This window comes from Haliaeetus albicilla, chromosome 2 (genome assembly GCF_947461875.1).
Source record: "Haliaeetus albicilla chromosome 2, bHalAlb1.1, whole genome shotgun sequence".
Taxonomy (NCBI): domain Eukaryota; kingdom Metazoa; phylum Chordata; class Aves; order Accipitriformes; family Accipitridae; genus Haliaeetus; species Haliaeetus albicilla.
The window spans coordinates 26,249,610-26,274,709 of record NC_091484.1 but is presented as its reverse complement, the minus strand read 5'-3'; the positions used below and the strand labels follow the sequence as shown (position 1 = coordinate 26,274,709).

Below are 25,100 nucleotides of genomic sequence, written 5' to 3'. Positions count from 1 at the left end.
GGAGGCTTCTCCCGGGGGCGGCGGTGGCTGCCCCGGCTGGCTCCTGCCCCGAGGCGCCGCCAGAGCCCGCACGGCGCCCGCTGCCGGGCGGCAGGAGCCCCCCCCCGCCCCGCTCCGCTCCGGCTGGGAACGCTCGCCTGAGGCGTCGGCGCGGGCAGGGGACGGCGCTCCCTGCCGCTCCCGGAAGCCGCCTCAGAGCGGGGAGACGTGTCGCTGCGGCGTTGCCGGCGCTGCCATGGCGGAGCCGGGCCGGCTTCAGCAGCTGGAGCGGCGTGTGCGGGAGCTGGAGGAGGAGCTGGCCCGGGAGAGGGGCGGCCGGCCGGCGCCGCGGGCCCGCATCGAGAGCATGAGCCCGGAGGTGACGGACTCCAACCCCTACAGGTGCGGCGGGGCTGAGGGCGTGCGGGAGGGCCCCCGGGGGGCGGGGGGCTGCGCCTGCGGGGACTGGGTTGTGGGGAGAGGGCCGGGGCTGAGCCGCGGGGAGGGGGCCCGGGCGCCGAGTCGGGACGTGGGGGCTGGGGAGAAGGGAGGGCGGCGGGGTCCGCGGCCGCGGGTTGGAGCTGTGGGCCTGGGTGAAGGGGAGGCGGCGTGTGGACGTGGGCGAGGCCAGGGAGGGGTGGGCTGGGTGTGCTGAGGGGGGCGTCGGGACGACGGTGAAGACAGGCGCTCTGCGGGGCGGAGGGGAGAGGTGCTCTCCCGTTCCCACCGCCGGGGCTGGCAGGGCCGTACGTCGGAGTTGCTTTGTGTTATCTTCCTGTGTGGTACGGGGGGGGGGGGGGGGAGAGGGAGGAAACTGTGAGGTTTTCAGCAAAGTTGCTAGTAAGTGGGGCGGGTGTTGGCATTATGGGAGGTCTTACTCTCACTCCTCAAACTTACCTATTTTAGAGTTTGGTTTAGAGCAGTCTTGAGCATCTGGGACCCCTTCTAATGCTCAGCAGTTCTGGAAATCTGATGCTTCCCCCCCAGGATGAATTGCTTTAATACAAGTTGATACTTGTACTTTCATTGATACTTTCTATGAAAAAATACAATAGCAGGATAAAACATTACTTTAAAATTCTTCCAGTTATCCTCACAACCTGATATTCTGTAATTAATTTTTTTTTAAATGTTATGTTGGAGTTAATCTAATCAAATTGATCAGAAAACAGTGGGAGAGTCTTCACTGGCCTGCTGCCATATGGTTCATTAAAGAAAAAAGTGTAGGCTTTCACTCTGTAAATCAGGGATTCATTTACAAAAATAGCTATGGATTCTCCTGCTTTCGTTGATGTTACTCGTACCATCTGAATAAATCCATGAGTTTCTGCAGGGTTAGTACTCCGTTGCTGTTGCTCACAGGAAGGTATCTACTATCTCTTTTAGACTACCTAGCTGGCAGTCACAACTGCAGGGAAAACAGCAGGCTTGAGTTTGGTGCTTGGTGGGGCTATTTTTAAGGCAAAAGTGATTTTAAATATCTGAAAAGCAAAGTTGCTATTAGAAACGTAGAGAGCATTTTCCATATAACGTTGCTGTTTTTCTTTGTAGTCGATTGATGGCGTTAAAAAGAATGGGAATTGTCAAAGACTATGAGGTAGGATTCTATCTGCATTAAAACAGCCTGCATATTTTTCCCTGTGAGAACCACTTTCGATATACTGATCTGTATTTTATTTCTTTCTACAGAAAATCCGTACCTTTACAGTTGCAGTAGTAGGTGTAGGTGGAGTTGGCAGCGTGACTGCTGAAATGTTGACAAGGTGTGGCATTGGTAAGGTAATGAGAGTTTTCTTCTACTGCTTTATAGTAGATGGACCAGTCTTCTTCGTAAAGAGTTAGATTCGATTTCGCTCAGTTGATTTTGCCCAAACAAAAAAGTACTATGAAGAAAGCACTCAACCACGGCTCTTGGGTAAACATCACAAATGAAGAGTTTGTATTTTTCTTATGCTAGTAAAATTGATATACTTAGGGCTTAATCCTGTATTGTGTAGATGATTCTTGTTTGGATGCTTGTCTTCTCTGTGCTCTTATATGAGCCCATCTATCTAACCTTCATACTGGATTATTGCAAAAGGAAAACAAAATAAAGAAAAAGAAGGGAGTAACTCGCATAGAAGATTAAGTTGTATGTTATAAGAACAAGTTGATATTCATGAAATTGAAATGTGGTAGATGTCAAACATATTTTTATCACAAACATTAGTTCATCACATGGCAGAGCTAAAAACTTAGTAGCAGTTAAAAATAATTTGGTGTGTGTAGAGATAACAAGAACCTCCAGAGTTAATAGAACAGGATTTATCTTTAAAGAAGGAATTTGGGGAATGGCTTAGATGTTTGTATTTCCAGTCAAAGCCTGCCCATTTACTCTTGGAACTTTAAGAAGTTTCTTAATACAGAGGTGATGCAATTTTTTTATTGCAAAGTTTATTCTCCCTTCCGCTGAAGGAGCATTTCCTGAAGACCAGCATCTTGGGCATAAGAAAGGACATTGGACAGTTGATTCAGAATTTATAATAATCAACATGTCCATGTATTATGTAGGTATTTTAAGTGAATTGGTTTTGAAGAACTATATGCCAAGACCAATGAACAAAATTACACATTTCTAGTTAATACCATAACAGCAAGTAGGAATGTGACAACAGAGGTGATAGCATTCGTGTACATGATCTGTTGAATATTCTTAGTTTAGATCAAATGAACGGATTGCTTTTTATTAAGAGTGGTTTTCATGACTTAACAAATCAGTTCCCGGTGAACAGCAGCTAGAATTCAGTCTTTCATGTGCTTACAGTGTTGGTGCCTTTTGTATGTGAACTGAATGGGACGGCGGGGGTGGTGGTTTGTTTGGGTTTTTTTTGTTGTTGGTTTCAGAATGAGTTTTGCTGTTTAAAATGCCTTGCCATGGTGCTGTGGTTGCAGAGTCTCTGAAGATTCACATATGTTAATACAATCTTTATTATAGCTGCTTCTGTTTGATTATGACAAAGTGGAGTTGGCAAACATGAACAGACTCTTCTTCCAACCTCATCAAGCTGGATTAAGTAAAGTGCAAGCAGCAGAGCATACTTTGAGGTATAACTTAGAGAAGTGGGTATCAAAATGTATTTACACAGGATGCTGCTCCAGAAAACCGATGTTTCATTCTAAATCGCTTGCAAAGTGGCATGATCTAGTTTGGAAATTTGAGTATAAAATAGTTGTGGGAATGATTGATACTTTAAGGACATTTTTGTACTGGCCAAAACCTCAGTGTAAGTCTACTTTTTAAGTATAACTAATTTTGTTCAGAAGTTTGGTATAAACTGTACCACTTCAGTATGTTGTGGGTTTTTTTTTTTCCTCTCTCATCTAATCTGTGAATTTTTGACAAATACGGGTGTATTCTAGACTTCAGACTGGAAGACTAAAACTGTAGCAACACTTGTGAAGTCAGGGAGTAGAATGCAAGTTATCATTGGTTTTATTAACATTGACTCATATTATTTCCTCCATAAGGAATATTAATCCTGATGTTCAGTTCGAAGTACATAACTACAACATCACAACACTGGACAACTTTGAACATTTCATGGATAGAATAAGGTAAAATCTCTCACCTTCTGCTGGCATGTGGCTCTAAATACAGCCTCACATTTTTACTGTTGGGTTTTTTTCAATTTAATGACTTCCAATTGAAAGCCAGTGGGAAGTATGTATATATGAAGACACTTTGCTTTGGCGTAGTTTCAGGTATGCTTTATAGAATGAAGAAAGAAAATAGTTTTTAGCGGATCTGACAGAGAAGTTCTGAAATAACTTTTCCCATTTGCAGTTATGTTGTAGAAAGATACAATTCTCTAATACTTTGTACTGTAAGTGTATACTATATGAAACTGCTTTTAATCTAAAATGCCCATATATTTAAATCCAAGCTTCAGCACACTGTTGTTTCTACTGTAGATCTAAGATGCTAGTTGTATCCTGTTCTGCATTTGCACAAGTTTTGTTAGAAATACACTTCCCATATGCTTCTGTACTCTAAAGCAGCAAGTTGATTGCCATGTTGGTATTTTGTTCTGCCAGCAATTTCATGCAAACTTGTGATACTCATTTCAGTAACGGTGCACTAGAGGAAGGGAAGCCTGTCGATCTTGTTCTAAGCTGCGTGGACAACTTTGAAGCTCGCATGGCAATTAACACGGTAAGGCCATCAAAGGCATGAGCTTGTGGAAGCCTATTTTCTCCTATAAATAATGTTAGGAATTGTGGGGACTAGAGAAAAGACAGGACCTTACCAAGAATCTTCTAAGAAATTTCCTCCTTGGTTTAAGGAAGCAGAATCTGAGCTTTTACCCAGTTCTTACAAAACACATTCTACACATTCAGCTACAGACTTCTAAGTTACTGGCAGCTGATGATTAGTAAAAGAGTTAAGTGTCATAATCCCTCTCTGTCTTTCCAAATTATCCTGTTTATATAAAGGTATTATCAAAGCCTGGTATGTTAAATCTTACAAACTTTTTAAAGACTGTGTATAGCTAATTGTATACTTCATGTGACTTTTTGTATACTAAAAATGCCTTAGGGCTATGTACTTAATCGAACTGCTTTTCTTTATAGTAGCAGCCAATGTAGGGTATATGCCAAATGCATGTTTTCTGTTATTCTTAAGCTAACTTGATCCATAAATTGCACGCACTGGAGGCACACAGATCACTGTATCCATGCCTTTACAAGTAGTTCATGCTGTTAGATTCTGTAGTGTGCTAGTAACTGGATCGTTAATGTATGTGTGTGTTCAAAAATCTCAGATCCTCAGGAAAGCACAAAGGGTTGGCTTCACGGAGATAACTTTAATTTGTCTTTTGATAAAAATTTCTGTTCTGCCTTTTCATGTTCCTTTTTCTGATCATAGTTTTTTTTGTCTCAAAGCAGGAAGATTAATGTGTTTAATTGCTCTCAATTTACAGTGTGTTAGGTGGGTTTTTTTTCTTTTAATTAAACTTCTGCAGTGCTGATGTGTGTGTTTCTGTGTTTGTAAGGCCTGCAATGAACTTGGACAAATCTGGATGGAATCTGGAGTGAGTGAAAATGCAGTGTCAGGACATATACAGCTGATCATACCTGGTGAATCTGCTTGTTTCGCGGTATGCAGTGCTCTGCTGAATTGCTCATTTATCTTTTAAAGCGGGACTGGAAATATGAAGATTAGCTGGCTAGTGAATGTGATCCTGGAACAGCTGATGGAGTAGCTTAAAATTTTGTGTGATCTGTGGGGGTTTTTTAATACTTTTTTTAAACTTCATGTGTTTATTTCCCCTCAGTGTGCTCCTCCACTTGTAGTTGCTGCAAATATTGATGAGAAAACATTAAAACGAGAAGGAGTTTGTGCAGCTAGTCTTCCTACAACTATGGGTGTTGTGGCAGGAATTCTTGTACAAAATGTTCTGAAGTAAGTGACTGAGTTGTTGCTATTCAATGTACAGCACACTAAGAGAAAGAAACCTGAAGGAACATTTCATAATGATGGGTCCGCTTCTTTTTATATGTTTGTGGCATATTTCCTGAAAGTATTGGCATCATTGGACAGGGCTGAAATATATACTGCTCGAATCACTGGTGTGTTTACTTTGGAGCTGCTGTTTTTAGTAGAACTTTTCAGTGGTATGAAAATGTCTTCAGAGTTTTCCTAAGAATTTCTCTTACTGTGTACGCACGCACACAGTTTTTTCTTAGTTCTGCATTGAAACATGCTCCCATTTGACATCACTAAATTATAGACAAAAAATGCTAGTGTTGACTTGTCTTTGAAATATTGTACATGGACAAAGAATAATTTCTCTTGCAGTGTTTGTATTCTAAAAACCTGAGGTGAATTAAAAATAGTTATATAGCAATACAACATATTTTAATATTTTCAAAAAGTACTGTCACATGACTGCAACTGCTGAAAGAACTGCATGTATCAGCAAGGAAAATATTTGAACAACTTTGTACTACGTTTCAAAATGATACACTGTGTTTTACAAGCATCTTTGAGAACAGGATCTTATTTAGCCTGTTTTTAGCATTAGCTTGGTTTTGTCAGCTATCCTAAAATTTCTAGTTACAAAGAATACAAGTACTGTTTGCAAGTGTGCCTACAAACAACAAAACTCCATTTTCAGCTGTGCAGAGAGGTATTATACAAAATTGCACAGCAGCATGTGTTTTTTCTTTAATGAAGAATGCAAACATTGCAGCTTAATTTAAATCTTTATTTTCATTGCAAATCTGACCCTACAGTAAAGGTGATTAAACTGGTTCTGATGAGGTGTTGAAAACTCTCCCGTTGAAACACTCAGGTGCCCTGTATTACAAGCAATGGATAAAGGCACAGGAGAAAACTGCTTACGTATTACTCTAAACATATTTTTTCTGAGACTGTAGCTGGCTTGTTCTCACACACTCACACCACAAGAGGACCAGGTTCTATGTTGATGCAGTTATGGTGTTGCAGGTGACTACAGCTTATTTTAAGACAATTACAGTAACTTTTGCAACTTCACTAGTGTGAAAGTGTATTCTAAAAGTTCTTTGAGGAAAAAATATTCCTTGAGCAACTGAATTTTTAGGTTTGCACCTGTATATAAGGGCCTGCTTTCTGTTTGTGTTTCTAGATACCTATTAAATTTTGGTACTGTGAGTTACTATCTTGGTTACAATGCGATGCAGGATTTCTTTCCAACTATGTCTATGAAGCCAAACCCACAATGTAGTGACCAAAATTGCAGAAAACAGCAAGAAAATTACAAGGTAAAAATGTTTTGGGTGTTGTTTTTTTGTTTGGTTTTTTTTCCCCTTTCTTAAAGTGTTAAGAACAAAGCGAGCTACAGATCTGTAGTAAAAGAAAATTTTCTTTGCTACTCCAGTTTTCAGCAGCCTTGTCTTCAAATGGTTGCACATGTTTCTAAATTAGAAATACAGTACCTAAAGTTATCTTAAAGCAAAGGGTAGGCAGAATGGCTTGCATTCAGTTAGATAGTATTTTCTCCTACAGTAATTGCTCCACCTTTCTGGTAGTCATGTATTTTTGAGTGTTAATGGGTTTGTTGTTTTTTTTTTAACTTGCAGGTATTCTGCCTTTTTATGCCTAACCAAGTTCTAAATGGTGACTGCATAACTTAAATATTAAAAGAAGTGTGAATATTAGATTTGATCTTCTTTGCTGTTGTTGAAAATTGGACTATTATATATATTATGGTTTTTTATGCTTTTGTGTTTTTCCTTCAGAAAAAAGAAGCTGCACAACCAAAACAAGAAGAAATTGAACAGGAAGAAGAAATAGTACACGAAGACAATGACTGGGGTAAGTCATCAGCTGATCTCTGTTTTGGGTGAACACACCATAGGGTACACAGGCTTCTGGTTCCTGTTTTTGCAACTTACGCTGCATTAATTACTGCTGGTTTTTCACAGCCTTTGACAGTAATGTTACCACAGCTTGCTGATGTTTTCTTACTGTAATGCACAGGTTTTAGGCTCAAAATGTAACCGCCGTTTGAAATAAGAGAATGGTCTGAAGACGATATGAAAGATGTGAGGGGATGTATTCACTGTGTGTTCCTTTTAAATATGTAACTAAAGAGTGTTGGTCATTTCCATAACCACTGTGCTGAGACATCCCGTGGGTTTTTATATTCCTCTGAGGGCTTTAAATTCGAAGGAATTGTCTTAAGGCATGGTGAGCGTGTTTTAAATAACCATTTCAAGAGTGGATATATACATTCTGTTTATTACATGATATGGAAAATAATCTTCACTTACCATTGGGAGAAGTGACCTCACGATAAGATTTAAATGGTAAGGACAAGGATGTCCTATAGGAGAAGTGCCATTTTTGTCCATACGTTACTTGTATAGAACCATTTCATATATTGTAAAGGGAAAATATTTTGTATTGATAATGGAATGAAGTAGTTGGAAGTGAAGGCCTTCTTTTCTGCTTTTTTCTTTTATTTTGGAAAAGTAGCTACCATTTTCCTCTTACTGTGATAACATGGTGATTAAAGAACGTTTTCTTCTAACTTTTAATGCAAAGGCATCGAATTAGTATCAGAAATGTCAGAAGATGAGCTGAAGGCTGCATCTGGCCCAGTACCTGAGCTTCCTGAGGGAATTACTGTAGCATATACTATCCCAAACAAGGTAATGTATTTATTCTTTATCAATTTTTGAAATACATATTTTAGATTATAATACCAGCCACTTCAGTTGCCCTTTAAACCTGAAGTAAAATTCCATCTTGAACAATTGCTGTGAAACTGTACCTCAGTACATCCAGTTAGTGCCTTCTACGGTCCAGTTTTGTGTTTCTGTGAAATACATTTCTTCAGGTATGGATGCTAGTGTGAACGTGGTTTTCAGGCGACAGGAGTGAATGTATTTGGGGGCTGGGGGAAGGAAAACAAATGTGAATTTCTCAGTTGATGTTTTGGTGACTGATTTTTACCGTATTTATCTTATAAAAGCTATATGTAGTCAAAGAGCAATGAGTATACCTGGGGAACATAGAATCTGTATCTATTGCAGCCAGAACATTCTAGATTCTAGTCAGGATCGCTTACAATTTAAGCTTATAATCACTTATGCCTGATCTTGCAATTGAGTGCTTGGTTCTAGGAAAATGGTGTGGTATAATGGCAATAAAGCTTATTTGTGCAGAGTTTTTTGTTTGCTGTTTTTGTTGCCAACTTTTTCTTCCTGTTTCTAATAGGAAGAGAATTTGGTAACTGAGGAAACAGTAGCAGAGTCTGAAGAAAGCCTGGAAGAACTCATGGCCCAAATGAGAAACCTGTAGCGAAACAAACATGAAGAACAACTTTTGGGAGTTTGGATTGATGTTGGATTTTGAGAAGACCAGACTTTTTTTTTGTCCTTACCTCCACTGAAGTGTATCATTACATTTCTGCTGAGATGGAACTGTTACAGGGACAGGAAGGAAACACACTTATGGTGTTTACATTCTGTTGTCTGTTCACGTCTTTTAACATATGGAGTTGTGCTAGTGTAAATTTTAATTTCTCAGCATTGCTAGTGTCCAGATATTCAGTAGAAAATAGCAGGAGATGGATAAACTAACAAAAGCAGGTGCAGCACATTATATGCGGTATCATGTGCTGAGAACAGCATGCAGTGCAGGAGCAGTGAAGGACAATGGCTGCTGGAGAGGACTGAGTTGGTCAAGGGCAGGTGCTCCTGCCTCACTCACATTGCTGCTCCTGATTTTCCAGGCACCCGCCCCCATCCTTGTTCACCGGTCTCTCTAAATGCTTGCCCTGGACCGCACTGCGGTTACTTTTTCTGGGTAAACAGAACATTTCAGCCTTTTCGTCTGCATTAAATATCTCTGGGATGGATTTTTTTTTTAAACTTCCCTCATTTTATCAGTGGTTTACTACTGCTTCTTCTTAAATAGCTGCCAGTATGTCTTGTACGTGGTAATGCTTTGAGTGTGCTGCAGCAAGGCAGAGTCTTTGGTTAGTAGGCAACTACACTAGGAGACTGACTATTAGCATGTCACCGTTTCAGCTGGCAGATGCTGTAAGAATTACTAGCAACATTGGAAACAACAGGAGATTTTGTCTATCACTTTGAAAATCAAAATACTGTATTTTTGTTGGTTACTAAAAGTTTAGCTACGATTCTGATCTATCCCCATCATGTGGGCTGTGTTATGGAATATACTTCAGCTGAGTTTACATAGGAAAGCTTCTAAAATTAGATGCTCTAAACTTTGTTTATTGTTGCAAATATCTTCAGTGGAATAGTTGAGCTATTGTACTTGTCTTGTAAATAATGTTAGTAAGGTCATGTTATCTCTTAAATTATCACATTAACCTGACCTGTAAATGTACACATCCTGTCTTGCCAGTACCCTGCAGAACTGGAAGTACCAAATTTTGACTACTGTGGGTGTCTAATCCAGAACTGGGTTATTACTTGAGTTTGGCTTAGAACATAAATTTTGGCCTTTGCACTATAATACAAGTATTTCCAACTTGGGCTGTTCAAAAAACCTTTCCACACCATGATGCAGCCAACACAGAACCAGCTCATAATGGTAGCAGGATCTGACCAACATGTAAAAAGAGAGTAATATCATGGAGGTGCTTCTGGTTCTTAGGGCAGCTGAATGAATACTTGCTTAGAAATCAAATGTGTTTTAACTAATGGTTACAAATGTCAAAATCTGTTTCCTCCACAGTTGACACTAATTATATTATTTACATAAAAATCATCTCTGAAGCTAGTGAGGGAGGTTATGGGTAGGATTTGGGTGTGGTACATTATGCTGGAAAATGGAAGAGGTTTTTTTGGATTGAGTTCAGTTTTGGAGAAACCAGATTTTAGAAATGAACTGTGAAGAGGGATGGGAATAGAGTAATGAGATCGTTAAAAAGGTACATACTTGAATCAGTGTCACTAAGTCTAAATTAGCTTGATCCAAGTGCCAGTTTAAGTGTTACTTACCTTTCTTTGTGACTTTACCTTTCTGTTGGGAACAGTAAAACTGAGGCATATGCCTGGGTCTGGAGATCCAGAGGCAAAATGGCTGACTCATTCCTACAACAGCTCAGTTAATCTTGCCTCTTAACTACTTGGCTGACCTGACTGCCATCACACAACTGATGGCTTTGTAAGAGGCAACTGCTTACCATTTTACTTCATTACAGTTTTATAAGCAAATTCATACACTTTTGGATGCCCTCTTACCGAGTATGTGAAATGGTTCTCATGTTACTTTCAGACTTTCAAGTTGTATATACAAGAAGAATTTGAAATAATTAGAAAATACATTAAGGTCACTGTATGTGCCAATGGCTAAAATTACTTAAAAATAAACAGCATTAAAAAAAAAAAGCAGCTTTAAGGATCTTTAATTAAAAAGACATTTATAAGTATATATTATACAAGTATGTTATAAAACATAATGGAAAATTTATGACTTCTTCTTATGAACTAACAAAGCATATTGCAATGGTTTAGTCCAGCTTTGTTTACTTGGCAATCTTATAAAAGAAGCTTTCAGTTTTTACAGTGTGTCATGAATGTTGTTGAGATATTGATACTGTGACTGTACGATTAAGTTTCCATTGAAACTGCTCACTTTCTGTTTTGAGGTGGAGTTCTCCTACACCAAAGTATTCGGCATACACCAGATAAAAATTACTTCCTTTTTTTAATGTCCATGATGTGCAACTACAGCTACATGAACAACTGTCTCGAGCACTGTGACTACAGCTGTGTAAGCTTGCAGCCAACATGGGGCCTGCAAGATCCCCCACTGTTACTCACCATCCTGTTTTACTTTCTGTAGAACAGTAATAGTCCATATTGGAAATCATTAAATGCAGCAAGTCTGGTATAACACTGACAGTCTAGAAAGTAGCTTCTTATTTAAGCTAGCAACATTAAGGAAGGCTATTTAGGAGAGCAAGACACATCATTATACCTGTTAAAGTCAGAACAGAGGTGACAAACTAGAGCAGGCACCTGATGATTCGTAACACTGGCTTTAGAGGAGGGAAGTGCCAGGTCTGAGAAGAGTAGGCAACAGAAACACATACAAGCTGAGACAGGTGAGGTTTTGGAGGGGGTTTTTTGGGGGGTGCTTTTTTTGGTGGTCGTGGGTTTTTTTTTTTCCTTTTGCACTTCTCCTCACTCAGTAACAATCCTGCAAAGAACTTTCCAATTTTCAGAACTTTTCAAGGTGGCTGGAATACAGTGGAAAAACTCTTGCTTTGATTAAAACCCCATTTTCTGAAGTAAGGCAAAAATATTCACAGAGCTATTGCAAAGTGTCAACTCTTGTTGCTGTATTGTAATACCTTCAAGAGCTATTTTTGATTCTTTTTCAACTAAATCTTAATCTTGAAAGTCAAATACAGCCTTACCAAAGTACTAAATTATTTCTAACCAGAACAAGGGCTGAAATGGGTTACACTTAACTCTGCTCTAAGAGGGAAAAAATATACAGTGGAAGGTAAGTACCCCTTGGAAGTAAAGGCCATTTGCATTTTTCAAACTGGATCACATAAATCTTTACATCAGTTGCCTCTGAAACATTACAGCGAAGTTTCAATTAATTTTTCACTTACATTCAATTTTTTTTACAAAAAGTCTTTTTTTAGTATGTATTATTTAAATTGGTTCATGGGTTTATGCACTGAATGAGAACAGACTTGCAGACTGGTTCTTCCAGGTGACTAGAGTGTTACAAAATACAACAGGCAGGTAGATTTGATTAGCATCTCTTTATCTGACAGCAAACTATTTTGCATCACTATGTTCTTCCAGCTAGTACAAACATTCTTGTATTTTAAGGGATTCAGTGAGATTAAATAGTGAAAGTACTGCTAAAGGGTTAACAACAGGGAATCGTCTTTGTTCCAATTCCTCACTGGAAGTATTTTTTACTGAACACATTTGAATCTGACAGCAGCTTTAACTGTAGCTGATTATGTATTTAGATACATCAGCTTCCCAAGGTAACCAATTATTTTTGCACAAGTCCCTTGAATGTAAGTTTGCTTAAAGCTGAAATCACCCTGCAGGTAAAACTTTGGGTGGAACAGTATTTTGACTTTTTCAAAATTACTCTCTCTTTACAAAAAACAACTTTGAAAGCTTCTGAAAAGGCAGAAAGGATTGATGAAACAAAAATACACAAATCCTCTAAGTCAGGCTGTTACAACACAGAAGGAAAAACTACATAGAGTATATGCAAGTGGTTCAACGTGTTGTAATCCTGGCACTTAAGCTAAGAGGTATCAAATCCACATGTTTTTGGTATTAGCTGTAACTTCAGCTAGTAATATGCCTATCTATATACAATGAAAGAAGCTCACTTTGTACCATACAGTCTGCAAAGTTAATGTGGAAGGATTTCAAGCTTAAACATTTGTTTCTCTGTCATTTATGAAGACAGTGTCAGTCCCAAAATAATACAGTAGCCTAGGAAAAATAGATTTTCTTAATAATTTTATGTCTGCTTTAAAACAGCAATAGAGACTGCCTTTTCTTTGAGCAGGTTTTATCACCTTTGTCCATGTTCCAGGAAAATGTTTGGTGATAATGCACTTTTTAAGCTGAACGTATCTCCACTCGATGAGTGTCGAGAAGTTGCTTTTCCACCTATCAACAAAGTCTCTGCTTCTTTTATCTCCATAGCTCTCTTGTAAAGTTCAGCTGCCTTCTCAAAGTCTCCCCCTTCATAGCTTTGGAGAAGAGTAAAACGAAGTTGAAACACATAAAACCAGTCTCTTAATTCATTTAAATTGAAATGCACACCATGCTATCAACAAAGATACTTAAGGCACTCTACTTTCCTCATAAGTATTCAAGTCCAGGATGTTTTGTTTCATCCAGTAATTTTTATAGTAATTTGCTTTTATAGGGCTGAAGCATATAATCTTACCTTAGCACAGCTAAGTTTTTCAGAGTTTCTCCCACACGAGGATGCATGTGGCCAAAGCTGTCTTCATAAATCTTTAACGCACGTTCGTAAAGAGGCAAAGCTTCGATCTGCTTTTTCTTTGGGTAGTAGAGAGTTGTTTGTTACAGATGTATACTACATTTGCTATTCTTTTTTCCAACATAGTATCAACACATCCTAGATGCAAAGTCATGCATAGTTAACCAAAAAGGTGTTTTGAGTTCTAGATACTCAGCAGATGAGGATGATAACTGAGACTGTTAAAGCAATTGGCTTGCACTTGCAAATGCAATTCCCACTCATATTACAATAATTAGGGTCTGGACTTCCCAGGCAGTTTTGAAAATTTTTGCATTACCAATTGTTCTTTAATTTTACCTGAGGCAGCTTTAATCCCTGTTTGAAATCAGATATGCAGATCGTAGAAATACAGAAAACAAGAAAACAATCTACAGCTCACTACTATTGATGCTAAGTAAGGCATTTGGTAAGTTGATTGCATCTCCTTTGAGTCTCATACTAGTTGTAGACTAGAAAGTCTACAGCCATCTCAAATTTTTAGTTACACAGAGCTGCAGTTGATCAAGGTCAGCACTCTTCCTCAATTTCAAAGGATTACGTTTCCCTCCCGAGTCAGTGGTGGAGCTGCGTTCCATCATACTGTGCTAACTGCCATATCGGTGAAAATGCTGTACTCTAGCTCTAGTCCTATAAAGCATGCAGGCATTTTGAATCATCTAAAGAGCATTAGGCCAAGTGTCCTTGTGAAATGCCAGTTACAGCAATTATCTGTTCCCTACACACATTCCCCTTGCCAAATATCCTTTCAATTTTTAAAATGGAACCTAAGAATTTGCAAGTCTTATATGAAATTTCCCTTTTAAGTGTGATCAGGTTTCTTTGGTATCATTTAGGTACAAATTGTAAAAAAACCAAAAACCTAAGACAGGAATAATAAACATGTAAGACATGAAAAACTTACCATCTGACAATAAAGGACAGCTAGATTCACCAGAGCAGTTGCTACACTAGGGTGTTTTGGGCCAAATGACTTCTGTCGAATTTCAACTGCTAGTTCATACAGAGGAACGGCCTTGTCGAGTTTTCCCTAGAAAAAACAGGGAAAAAATGATTCAGTTGTCTTGTGTCAAAATGGTAACAGTAAAATCTGTCTTAAACAGAAAGCCTTGGAGAAGATGTAACTGTTTCCAGAATAAGGGTTTAACTTTGGTTAATTCATAGCTATATTCTGCACAGATTGTTTATCATTAATATTTATTAGGACCTAATTTTCCAAAACACTGGGCATATTCAACTTCCAGTTAAGAAAGAGACATAGCTGAGAAACACATTTTTTAAATTATTTTTTTCCCCAGAAGTGTCTCACTGAGAAGGCTGTTAGAAAGAATTTTCAGTTGTACTTTCATCCAAATCATTTTCTCCATTTGTATTTCCTCATCCTGCCGTAAATGAGCAGAGCTTATTCTTTTGTCCTAAAGGACCTAGATTTTACTGGTGATACAGGAATGGGAATGGTAGCTGCCCTAACTTTTGAGCAGTTTTCTGCTTACTGAAGCGGTGTTCGCATCATCTTTGGAACAGCTGCAGCGTCCAATGCCATTTCAAATACCTGTTGCTTCCCATTCACCATATTGAGGCTTTGGCTTCTTGACTTTGGTTTCTCTAAAATACTCTCGTATTCCAACTAGTTTTACTGTAGATTATTTTTCTAGCCAATCTGTTTTCTTCCAAATTTGAATCTGCTCACACGTTAACTGGATATACTTCAGAAGTAAGCTTAGGCTTTTATTATTAGAATGTGAATTCTCATATTTAATAGCAATTAGAAATTAAATACTGCAAATGTCCATTATATAATGTTTCACTGTAATTGCAAAATTAAAATCAATTTTTCTCCTTGTTTTTTCAAAGCATCACTATGCCACAGTTTGAAGATGATGAGTAATTCATCTGGAATAAATACTTATTCATAAATAATTGTCATTTTCTACATCTGATTCCTGTCCCTTCTCTTCCTCCACTCTTCCCTGCATCACTAGTTCACCATGAATTTTAATTTGTGCTCCTTCAAACTAGCAAAGAGCTTTTTGATGCAAATATTGCATGCTTTTGCACCTTCTAGCAGCATGAAAATTAGAAGCTCAAGTGAGCAGAGAATAGATGACCCCAAACAGTTTCACGCACGCAATAGTAGGTAACAATTATTGAGCAAAACTACAGGAGCATTTGATCCAAGGGATTATCTTCAAGGACTCTTTGAAGAATGGTAAAATGTGAAAATATAAAAGAAAAAAATTCTTGTCATCCTCTGAATTTGATCTTGGTTCAACAGCTGAAAACTTTACATCACTCTTACACTGGTATCAAATGGTTAGAACTACCATCTGCAAACAAAGTATTCATAAAACATTTTGAAATGCTGAAATGCAGAATTTTATACTACTGTTAATGTTATTCCCCATAGTGCATTTCGCAAGGGAGTAACTCTCATCTTTCACTGAATCAACATAAGCTGGAGCTGGCTCAGCCAGACAGTTTATTTGTAATGTACTATCTCCCTCATGAGCCTTCAAGTTACTCTCAGTTTGACTGTAAAGTTCAAGGTCGTTGTGTAAAAGGAACTATCACTATACCCTAAACCGTAATTTTTCCATTAAGACACATGTGACCAAACTCTTGTACATGGATGTCACACAGTAGACAGTGAAGAACTCAATTACAGCTGGGAAGAGCTTCCCTCACTGCAGCCAAAACACTAGCTTTTAACCAAATGAGAAATTCTTTGTGGTGAATACTGAGCATGCAGGACACCAAAGACATTATTCATAAATAGCTTTTCTTTAAGCAAAGTGTGTTTTGAAAAAGTTACCGGGCTTTTTTGAAACAGACTGAGGCTGCTTGACTATATCTTTTATGTGTGTGCATGTAGAACACCAATAGCTGACTAAATCCCTATGCCCCACTCCTTTTGGACTGAAGACTGTAACAATGCAAGGCGTTACAGTTAATTTAGGGGATGAGAAAAGGTAAGAGGCTTGTGCTTACCATCTTTTTGTACAGCACTGCCAGATGTTTCACAGTATAAGCCAAGGAGGGATGATCTGGAGCCAGTGCCCTCCTCCTGATGTCTAAAGCTTTTTCATACAGTTCCTCTGCCTTGTCATAGTGCTTCTTCTCATTGTACAAGGCTGCCAGATTGTTCAAAGACTGCGCGCAGTCTGGGTGGTCAGGTCCCAGGACTCTCTCTCTCATTTCCAAGGAGCGCTTCAGGAAAAGCTCTGCTGTCCTACAGAACACATTCGTTCAGTGATATTTTAAAGCTGGCAACATCCATACAGGCTGAAGTGGCTGTTTGAAACAGAACAAACTCAGCCTTGGAAACTGCACAGATAGTGACATCTGGTAATGGACTTGCTCAGAATAAGCAAATACTGGATCAGCAATTCATTTACACAGTGAAGATCTATACATCCCAGATGTAGTTCTGCTGTGCAGGCTAATCATAAGAATGTAGACAGAGAGCTAGTTAATATATTCCTGTGCAGTTCTGAATCCCCCCTGTTAAGGACTGAAAAACCAGTCTAGCAAATTTCAGCAAACATTACACTACCCCATAGCTGCTCTTTTCTTTTAACTCAACCTACATTTTCAGTTATGCAAGTAATCCTTCCGAATTCAAAACATTCTACTGGCTTTTGGGCAACTCCTCATAGTAGTCAAGTACTTCCATGGATAAAGCAATAGACGAATATGAGGTAAAGGTTCAGAATACACCACATATTTTTCAAGTAACTTTAAAGAATATAGAACATATTATAGGGTTCAACAGACAGGTTTCACACCAAAGGGGGAGAGACTAGAACGGGTTTCATATATGTCATGAGCTAGATGCTCATGGTAGAATCTGTCTAGAAGTGACAAAGTGGAAAAGACTCTGTGTAATGCCACCATTCAAGCGTTTCCCTATCAAAAGGGCATATTTTTCTCACTAGAGTAGGGTGCTACTATTCCATTACAGATTTACAGCAGCTCCTCTATCATGATGGGTGATCCCCACATAATACTGGCAGCATCCGTTACAACTAGGCAGTTTGTCATCCTGACAGACAAATTCTGTGTGACACTGTTCCCAAGAGGTCAGCTTAGTAAATGGGAAAAAACATCCATTTTGCATTAGAGAAAAAAAAAAAGACCTTTATAGACAGAACTGTAGGTTCAGTTCTGGAGCTCTTAGACAAGTATCAAAAGGTGTTCACTCTATGCAAGGGCTAGAAGATGATGTGTGATATAACATATAACAACTAATAAAGTGACATATCCTTCTGCCATGGATTTCATTCTAACCGCATCAAATGATCAAAAAATTCAATCTTGGACTTGCTGATTCAGAACAGAGACACAATATCCATCCAAAAAAAATTACTTAAACCTTCCCTATAAGAAAGTTTAGACTTATGCTCACCTATGAAATAGTGGAGGTATGGTTACTCTAGAAGTAGGCTGCGTTGGACAGAACTATGTATGAATGATGTGGAATATAAAATTATCTTGTATGAGATTAGATATTGCTCCTCTATAATCAATCACTTCGTCATGACTTCATGAGAGTAAACTGATGAAAAACCTGCATTTCCAACAACTGTTAAAAATCAGTTCCTTCACTGTGAAGGTCCTGCATTTAACAGAGATTCTGTGTGCAGATCCTAAATTATTATATACTTCTGTAGTTATCCAACAACTACTGGTGACATAAACATCAGATACAGGAAGAATGTAAAAATACTTCCAGAACTTTGTGCTTTTTTGCTGTGCACTTTCTTTCTTCTCTGAAAAGATCCAGTTCCATAGAGTGGGATTTAAGGTGCCTTTACAATTCCCTCACCACACACAGTTTTAGACTACTCTGTGGACTGAAGAAGTTGATGTGAAGATTGGCTAACCATGCAATCAGGACTGTTCTGCACCTCTTATTCCTCTTCTTCAACACCCCTGCTTATCTTCATCTGCTTTTAGAACACCTGTGTGCTGCTCTGTCCTCTTTTGCCCTTAAAAAGGCCAACAGGGTCAGAGCTTGAGGATTACAAGCACAGTGAATATTTAACTCATGATTTCTTGTAACACTAGCATTTTGAGTGTTTTTCATGGAAAAACAACAATTCTGCTGTTCAAGGATGAACTCTACAAAGGAGGGTCACAAAATAGTGAAGCTGAGTAGAAGGGGCATAAATTTCGAGAGAACTGGTATTTGCAATGAAGGCTAGGTTAAATTTAAATGTGGAACATCAATTCTGAATGCAGGAAATGAACTGACTTGGTAAATACTCACATGCTAACAGCATCAACTCTAGAAAATACGAGTGAATTTCATAGTAAACAAAACCAGTAGAATGAATCAAGGACAGCAATATGAGTATTTGATAATACGTCTACATTTAATGCTAGTTCTCAATTCATTGCTTCCATTTAGATCTATGGGAACACTCAGTGGATGTGTCACAATTCATACAACTTACTCAAGATTATTCTGCAGATAATAGAGGACTCCAAGCTCATTGAGGGTTCGAGCGTTATCCGGTGTATCTTTGCCTAACGTGAGCTCTTCCAATTGCAGGGCTCTTTGACGCAGTAGAGCAAAGCCACACTACAGCAAAGCACAAGGTAAGGTAAGCCAACTACTGTTACTTTTAGACTGTACAACTAAAGACAGAAAATCAGAAGACTGTTTGGTGCTGAAGGAGCACAATAATCCTACTAAAGTTCTGTTTTCAAGCTAAATGGCACATAGGCATTCTGCTTATTTACAATCTAACAGTGAATTTCACCAAACACACTTCAAGGAAATCTAAGTTACTGTGCTGTCATACAGCTCTATTTTCCCTGTATCATACATGCTAATTTGCTTGAACTCTGCAGTTCAAATAACAGATTCAGATCAAATTCTTAGGTTTAAAAGCTCAAAACGTAAAATCAAGTTATCCTATCCTAAATTCCATATACAAATACATATAAAGTATTGCTCAAGGTTTTACATGGGTCTTTGTAAAATGGGCTGCCAAGCTAATGCTTGCATGCAGAGTGAATTACAAGTAAAAAGCGCAGTCATTGTTACACGCTCTGCCCGTTCTTGATCTTTGCAGTCTTAATATTTGTGCAGCAGAACTGGTTACAAAAAATGGGCAAAATCTTCATGATCCAAATTCATTTATATTTAAGCACTGTGGAAATAGCAACGTTTTTATGGCTTTTGACTATTTTCATTAGAGCTATCATTAGAGCTCTGGAGTTACTAGCTGAATTCTTACAGTACAGGCACTACATAACAAACAAACCCTTTGCTCAAGAATGACAAGAGGAACTCTGTAGCTGAAAAACACAGAAGAAAAAATAGGGAAAAACTCAGTATGGCACCTAATACTATTACCAGGATTATCCATTGCAGTAAGCACTGTGTTCAATAGTATTTGTAGGATCTCAGTTATTCTGGAGAACACCTTTTACCATTGCCACTTTGACAGCCAATTTTATCAGCAGTAACTCTGCACCCCCGAAATGTATATATCCACTTACTTCTTTTCCACCTCTCTCAATTCCATACCAGTTGTACTGATTCATCTGCATTTCCAGCAGAGTTGAAAGGGCAGTTACCAAAGCTGCTGCTAGGCTACTTCACTGCCTAAGCCCTCAATTATCAAAAGCATTTGAGCATCAGATTAGCAGAGCCACAAGATGCCCTGCATTTTTATTAAATATCGAATACTTCCTTACCAGACTGCCTTTCTGCCTTGCTGCTTTTTGGCGTATTTTGAAGGACTTTTTCCTCAGTTGCTCAGCTTGTTCATATCTGAAAACAGTTATTTACAATGTTAGAAAGAATGCCAGATGTAGCATCATTGGGTATTCTGGAAAGCTTCTAAGTTATTTAAACATACAAATGTGCAAAGAATTTAAAAATCTTGAAGAAATTCACACTTTTTGTCAAAGATAAAACCATCCAAAATGCTTAGGACCAGACAATGCTCCTCCTTTAACTTGTTAAGAGGTTTGTTGGACAACTAAACACAAAAGTTGGCCCCTATTGGGTGGTCCCTACAGAGGGGATGCTCATGGTTGCATTGGAAGTTATGAAACTCTAAGAAAGAACCAAAGAAACATTCTGTCTTCAGGAAGAAAATATTTGCTGTTATCTTTGTACCACCTCCACATGAAAGAAAAATACCAGTGTAGTTAAGCTTACTTGTTCTGCTTTTGGTATAAGGTCGCAAGTGCATCAAGTTCACGGGCTACCCGAGGATGTTCAGCTCCATAAGCGTTTTCAGAGATTTCCAGTGCCTGTTTATACAACTGTTCAGCATTTCCAAACTTCTTCCACTGAACATAAACTCCTGCCAGCTGGTGGAGTGACTGCGCCACCCTTGGGTGGTCTGGATCCAGCGCAGTCTCTCGAATCTCCAGAGATCGCTGCAGAGGAGCTACAGCCTGTAACAATGAAGTTCAGAATATGATGGCAGCAGGCAGCAGGCAGCATCCTGTATGCTACAACAATTTAACAACTGCAACAGAAAGCACACGCTGAGCTCTGCTTGATTTGCCTCCTGGCTGTTACAACAATCTCTAAATGTACTTACCTGACTGAGAAGACCTAGGTCCTTAAGAAACCGTCCCAGGGTCTCATAAAGATCAGCCAAGCAGATCATACTTTCCTCTCCCTCACAGCTTTTTTCATATTCTTTCAGAGAGTCAAAATACTCAGCTGCCATAGAGCTCTTATCTTTCCCAACCAGCTGCCAGTAACTCAGCAATTCTGCAAAATGTCCCCTGTTTTAACAAGGAAATAAGAAGCTCATCTTATCTCTGATACCCCTCTATTCAGACTGATGCTAGCTTCAAAGAAAAGGGCCATATGCATGAATTTTGTCTTTACGCTACAGTGTCTACAGAGACAATCCATGGCCACTAATGCTGTTCAACAGCAGTATTTATCCCTTTACCTACCCCCAGGCGTAACAAAATAGAAAAAAATAGGTGATTTACATGATAACAGCATTTAGCACTTCAGCCTCTACTATTTAAGTTCCTTTAAAGTATATCTGTCATTTTCTGATTTATATTGACAAAAAAAAAATCACTTTGAAACGTTTATAACCACCGAAGTGGCTATCTTTGTACCTTTTGTAAAGGTTTTGAGACACAAAGAGATTCAAAAGACACTTGTGTAGCTTTTGCTTATCACCCTGCTGTTGGAAGAGCCAGGGAAGTTCATCTGCACTTCTCCAAGTCACTCGGTCTCGACTATTGAAAGAAAAGCAAATCAAAATTAAAATTCTGAGAGGCCTAACAGAAATTGTCAATTTGATGTGAAAACTAGGCAAGCATACAATTACCATACCTGAATGTCTAAACAGACTACTGTAAGACCTATGTACTCCTATTTCTCACATCTTTTTAAATTTCATCTCAGAGGGTGCTGGAACCCCCAGGTACCCCACACGAAGCTGCTCGTCCCTCCAATATGCGCTGATCTGTGGCTGGTAGTAGCGCTGCAGCAGCCCACTATCCCTTTGTGCCTCCTTTGCCTGGTACACTGTGGCCCTCTTGGCTTTCTGCTACCCAACAGTGGGTGCTCTGAGAAGCAGTAAGCAGTAGTCCACAGCTGGGACACACTAACTCTGGACTGTAAATGCAAATCAGTTTTCAAGCTGGATATGAACTTCTAGCTGTTCAGCTGTTCTACTGGACCTCCTCTTGTGTATGTGCTAATTGCTTGCTGAACGCAAGTGGTCTTCTGTGTCTTCTTCAGGTTCCAAGCAGCCTCAAACTTCCTAGCATTTACTGGGACTTAAAAATCCACATGGGGTCAGTTACCACAAAACAACTGACGTGGTATAAATTCACGCCCTACCTTTTCACATGATAACTTTATTATATGCCCATTCCCCTCCATAGTTTTCAATCTTTTCCAAGATTAAAAAGCAACATATCAATAATAAACTGCTGAACTGACAGCTAGGGTTTTGCAGAGTTATTTTGCCATAATAATTTACTAAAATGACTCAAAGAAGCTATATGAAGAAAACAAAAATATCCAAGAGGCATAAAGCCTGCAATTTAGCACATCTTGAGGAATTCTGACCTACCTTAACTGTATGGTGAAGTACTCCACTAATTTTTGTCTATAGGCAGAAATAACATTTTCACCTTCTTCCATATACTCTAGTCTCACCATCTCCCAAGCCTAAAAGAGAGTATAATTGAAAGAGAATGCATGTAATTTGTTTATTAAATGCTGATGATACACAGCGTGCTATGTAAGATTTCTTTATGAAACACTTCCTGTCTCATAGAATGAAAATCTTTCGATGACAAAGGCACTACAAACAGATTGTCTTACATTAGACCAAAGCTCTGGTTATTCAGATAATAATCCCTTCTCCTTCAATTCTGCTTGTTTTTTGTGGAACAAGTGTTTTCTAGGACACATGGAGTAAACAACTAATAGATCAGAAATTTCTGAAGGTTTGAAATGCCAGGTTTTCAACTGCTAACAATGCTGACCAATACTGGTATCACAGCGCTAGTAGTTTTCAAGGCGATTCTAACATCAGACCAGACATTAAGGAAAATGGATGAGCAAACACAAACATATCATGGCCTACCTAGTTAAAACAACAGAACTTATCTAAAAAACAGCAGGGGCTTAGGGGGTGGGGTTTCACTTGCACATGTTTAGAACTACAAAACTTACCTGGAGGTGCTGGAACTTCAGCAAACCACAGCCATATGTCAGCAAACACATTTTGTGCAAGCTGTGAACAAGCGAGGCTAACACTGCAGAAGACAGTTCAGGATAAAGTTCCATCAGCTCTGACTCACTCACACCATTGTGGCTAACACCGATGACACACAGCATCTACATAAAGCAGAAAAATTATTTTACACAGTTAGTATTTGCTGCAGAGCTCAGTTATGCTGAAATTCAAAGAGAAATACTGTGTATCACTCTGTATAACTTTATACGCCAAGGGAAAAAAACCCCAAACCTGCCTACACAAGCCCTTTCCCTCTTCCATCATCAAAGAACAGTCTTGCGTGCTAATGGATTAATATTCTAATAGATAAAGCACCAAATGGGACACTCTGGGACAAACAAATGGCTCCTTAGAGTTTTCTCTAAAACACTGTGGAAAAATAACTCCATTATCATAGGGAACTTCTATCTAAGTAAAATATGCTGAAGGTCTTATGCTGCCAGCACCAAAGAACTTCTGGCAATTATTGAATATCATGTCCTAATCAAAAAGACGTTCCACACAACAGGGAAATTCTGCAAAGGTAGGAAGAGGAATTGGAAATCTAGTAAGCGGTGCCATGTATTCACAAGATGCCATGTTTTGATTACATTTACTATGCTCAGTGTAGTTAATCAGTGGATCAGGGTAGTGATCAGCAAGGAAGTTCTAATTCTATATTACAACATAGTGGAAAAGTTCTGTTTTGTTTTGTGAGACAACTTAGCTGAAATCTAACACAAAGCAGTCATATGTTCTATAGTTATGAAATAGATATAATTAGATTAATAAATTTGTCCTTTCTATACAAATAATACAGTAATCTCCAAATCATACATACGAATCAACATATATTTATATTTACTTTTAACTTAAGAAAAACTCTTTACAGGAAAGAATATACATTACCTGTAGAAATAGTGACACATTCTCTGCTTACCTCTTTCAAAAGACTTTTCTCTTTATCACTCTGCAATGATTCTTGAATTGATCTCAGAACAAGCCTGTACAGTGACACTGTGTCTTGACATTGGAAACACTGTTGAAGGGTTTCATCAATATTTCCTGTATTTCCAACACTGAACAGAAGGACAAAAAGGGTACTGTTTAGCATACTAAATCTGGCTAAGATGAATTGAAACTACTGAAGAGCCCTATCTCAAAAGTGCTTTGAATTTCTACTGTTTTTTTTTTTTTTTTTTTAACGTGCACAGCACCTGGTAAGATAAAACACAGAAGAGGTGAATTCCTGAAAACCACCTTCTGTCATATTGTCTGATTTTTCTAAATAGCAGCAACATTTTTATTTACCAAAAGAAAAAAAAAAAAAAAAAAAGGTAAGTTGCAGTGTTCTTTTCTGCAGCAGGAGTTCAGTATAAGGACATCAGGTTGGATAAAGATAAACCCACATGCTGCTGTTTCATTTAATGCATTTACAAAGCTTGCTTTCAGGAGCAATTAAACACTCTAGGACATAAAACAGAAACAAAAAATAATGAAAATCAGTCACCCAGAGTAAATCATCAATCCGTGTATTGTCTTCTGGGAGTCTCTAAACCAAAAATGCATCTTTCTCAACAAGATGGAAGTCTAGGTTAATAATAAGCCAATGCACTTATTAAGTACTCTCTTGCACAAGAGGGAAGATTAATTTCCTCCACAGCAGGAATTAAAGTACCATATGCAGGATGTTAAACTAAACAGTTGTTGAACTTCCTTTTAGCTTTAAAAATCTATGAGGCAAACTATCTGGTACATCAGTAAATACAACAGACCTGAATTAAACTGTCTAACAAAACAATACCAACATTCTCCAAATACCTTTAAAAAGCATTGAAGCAACTGAC

At 38.6% G+C, this 25,100-nt stretch overlaps 2 protein-coding genes across 4 annotated transcripts in view; one reads left to right on the top strand and one right to left on the bottom strand.

Moving 5' to 3' along the window:
* Positions 1–29: 29 nt before the first annotated feature.
* On the top strand, positions 30–11,118 carry UBA5 (ubiquitin like modifier activating enzyme 5). 2 transcript variants are annotated; one of them, XM_069811663.1, is made up of 12 exons: positions 30–381; positions 1,531–1,576; positions 1,669–1,758; positions 2,954–3,063; positions 3,487–3,573; positions 4,087–4,171; positions 5,013–5,117; positions 5,295–5,422; positions 6,630–6,765; positions 7,243–7,318; positions 8,051–8,157; positions 8,726–11,118. In XM_069811663.1, the coding sequence occupies exons 1-12, from the start codon at positions 236–238 to the stop codon at positions 8,807–8,809; spliced, it is 1,200 nt and encodes a 399-aa protein (XP_069667764.1). In that variant the 5' UTR covers positions 30–235; the 3' UTR covers positions 8,810–11,118. The 2 variants fall into 2 exon arrangements, with proteins under 2 accessions (XP_069667764.1, XP_069667772.1); XM_069811671.1 differs by having other exon boundaries at positions 363–381; positions 1,669–1,753.
* Positions 10,888–25,100, bottom strand: part of NPHP3 (nephrocystin 3) — a 29,068-nt gene continuing 14,855 nt past the window's right edge. The window contains exons 16-27 of one of the 2 annotated variants that reach the window (XM_069811626.1): positions 24,194–24,332; positions 23,211–23,375; positions 22,603–22,700; positions 21,635–21,757; positions 21,094–21,283; positions 20,703–20,944; positions 20,234–20,309; positions 18,982–19,109; positions 16,514–16,754; positions 14,430–14,555; positions 13,430–13,545; positions 10,888–13,229 (exon numbers count right to left, since the gene is read on the bottom strand). In XM_069811626.1, the coding sequence (XP_069667727.1) occupies positions 13,049–13,229; positions 13,430–13,545; positions 14,430–14,555; positions 16,514–16,754; positions 18,982–19,109; positions 20,234–20,309; positions 20,703–20,944; positions 21,094–21,283; positions 21,635–21,757; positions 22,603–22,700; positions 23,211–23,375; positions 24,194–24,332 (1,825 nt within the window). In that variant the 3' untranslated portion in view covers positions 10,888–13,048. Of the gene's footprint in view, positions 13,230–13,429; positions 13,625–14,429; positions 14,556–16,513; positions 16,755–18,981; positions 19,110–20,233; positions 20,310–20,702; positions 20,945–21,093; positions 21,284–21,634; positions 21,758–22,602; positions 22,701–23,210; positions 23,376–24,193; positions 24,333–25,100 lie in introns of those variants that run through there. The other variant, XM_069811637.1, reaches the window with a different exon arrangement.

Bases quoted from the DNA above. Each gene is read 5' to 3' on its own strand.
- UBA5 (XM_069811663.1), top strand. From the start codon at position 236: ATGGCGGAGCCGGGCCGGCTTCAGCAGCTGGAGCGGCGTGTGCGGGAG. The intron at 3,064-3,486 runs GTATAACTTAGA...TTCCTCCATAAG, and splicing joins GCAGCAGAGCATACTTTGAG to GAATATTAATCCTGATGTTC. The intron at 8,158-8,725 runs GTAATGTATTTA...TGTTTCTAATAG, and splicing joins CATATACTATCCCAAACAAG to GAAGAGAATTTGGTAACTGA.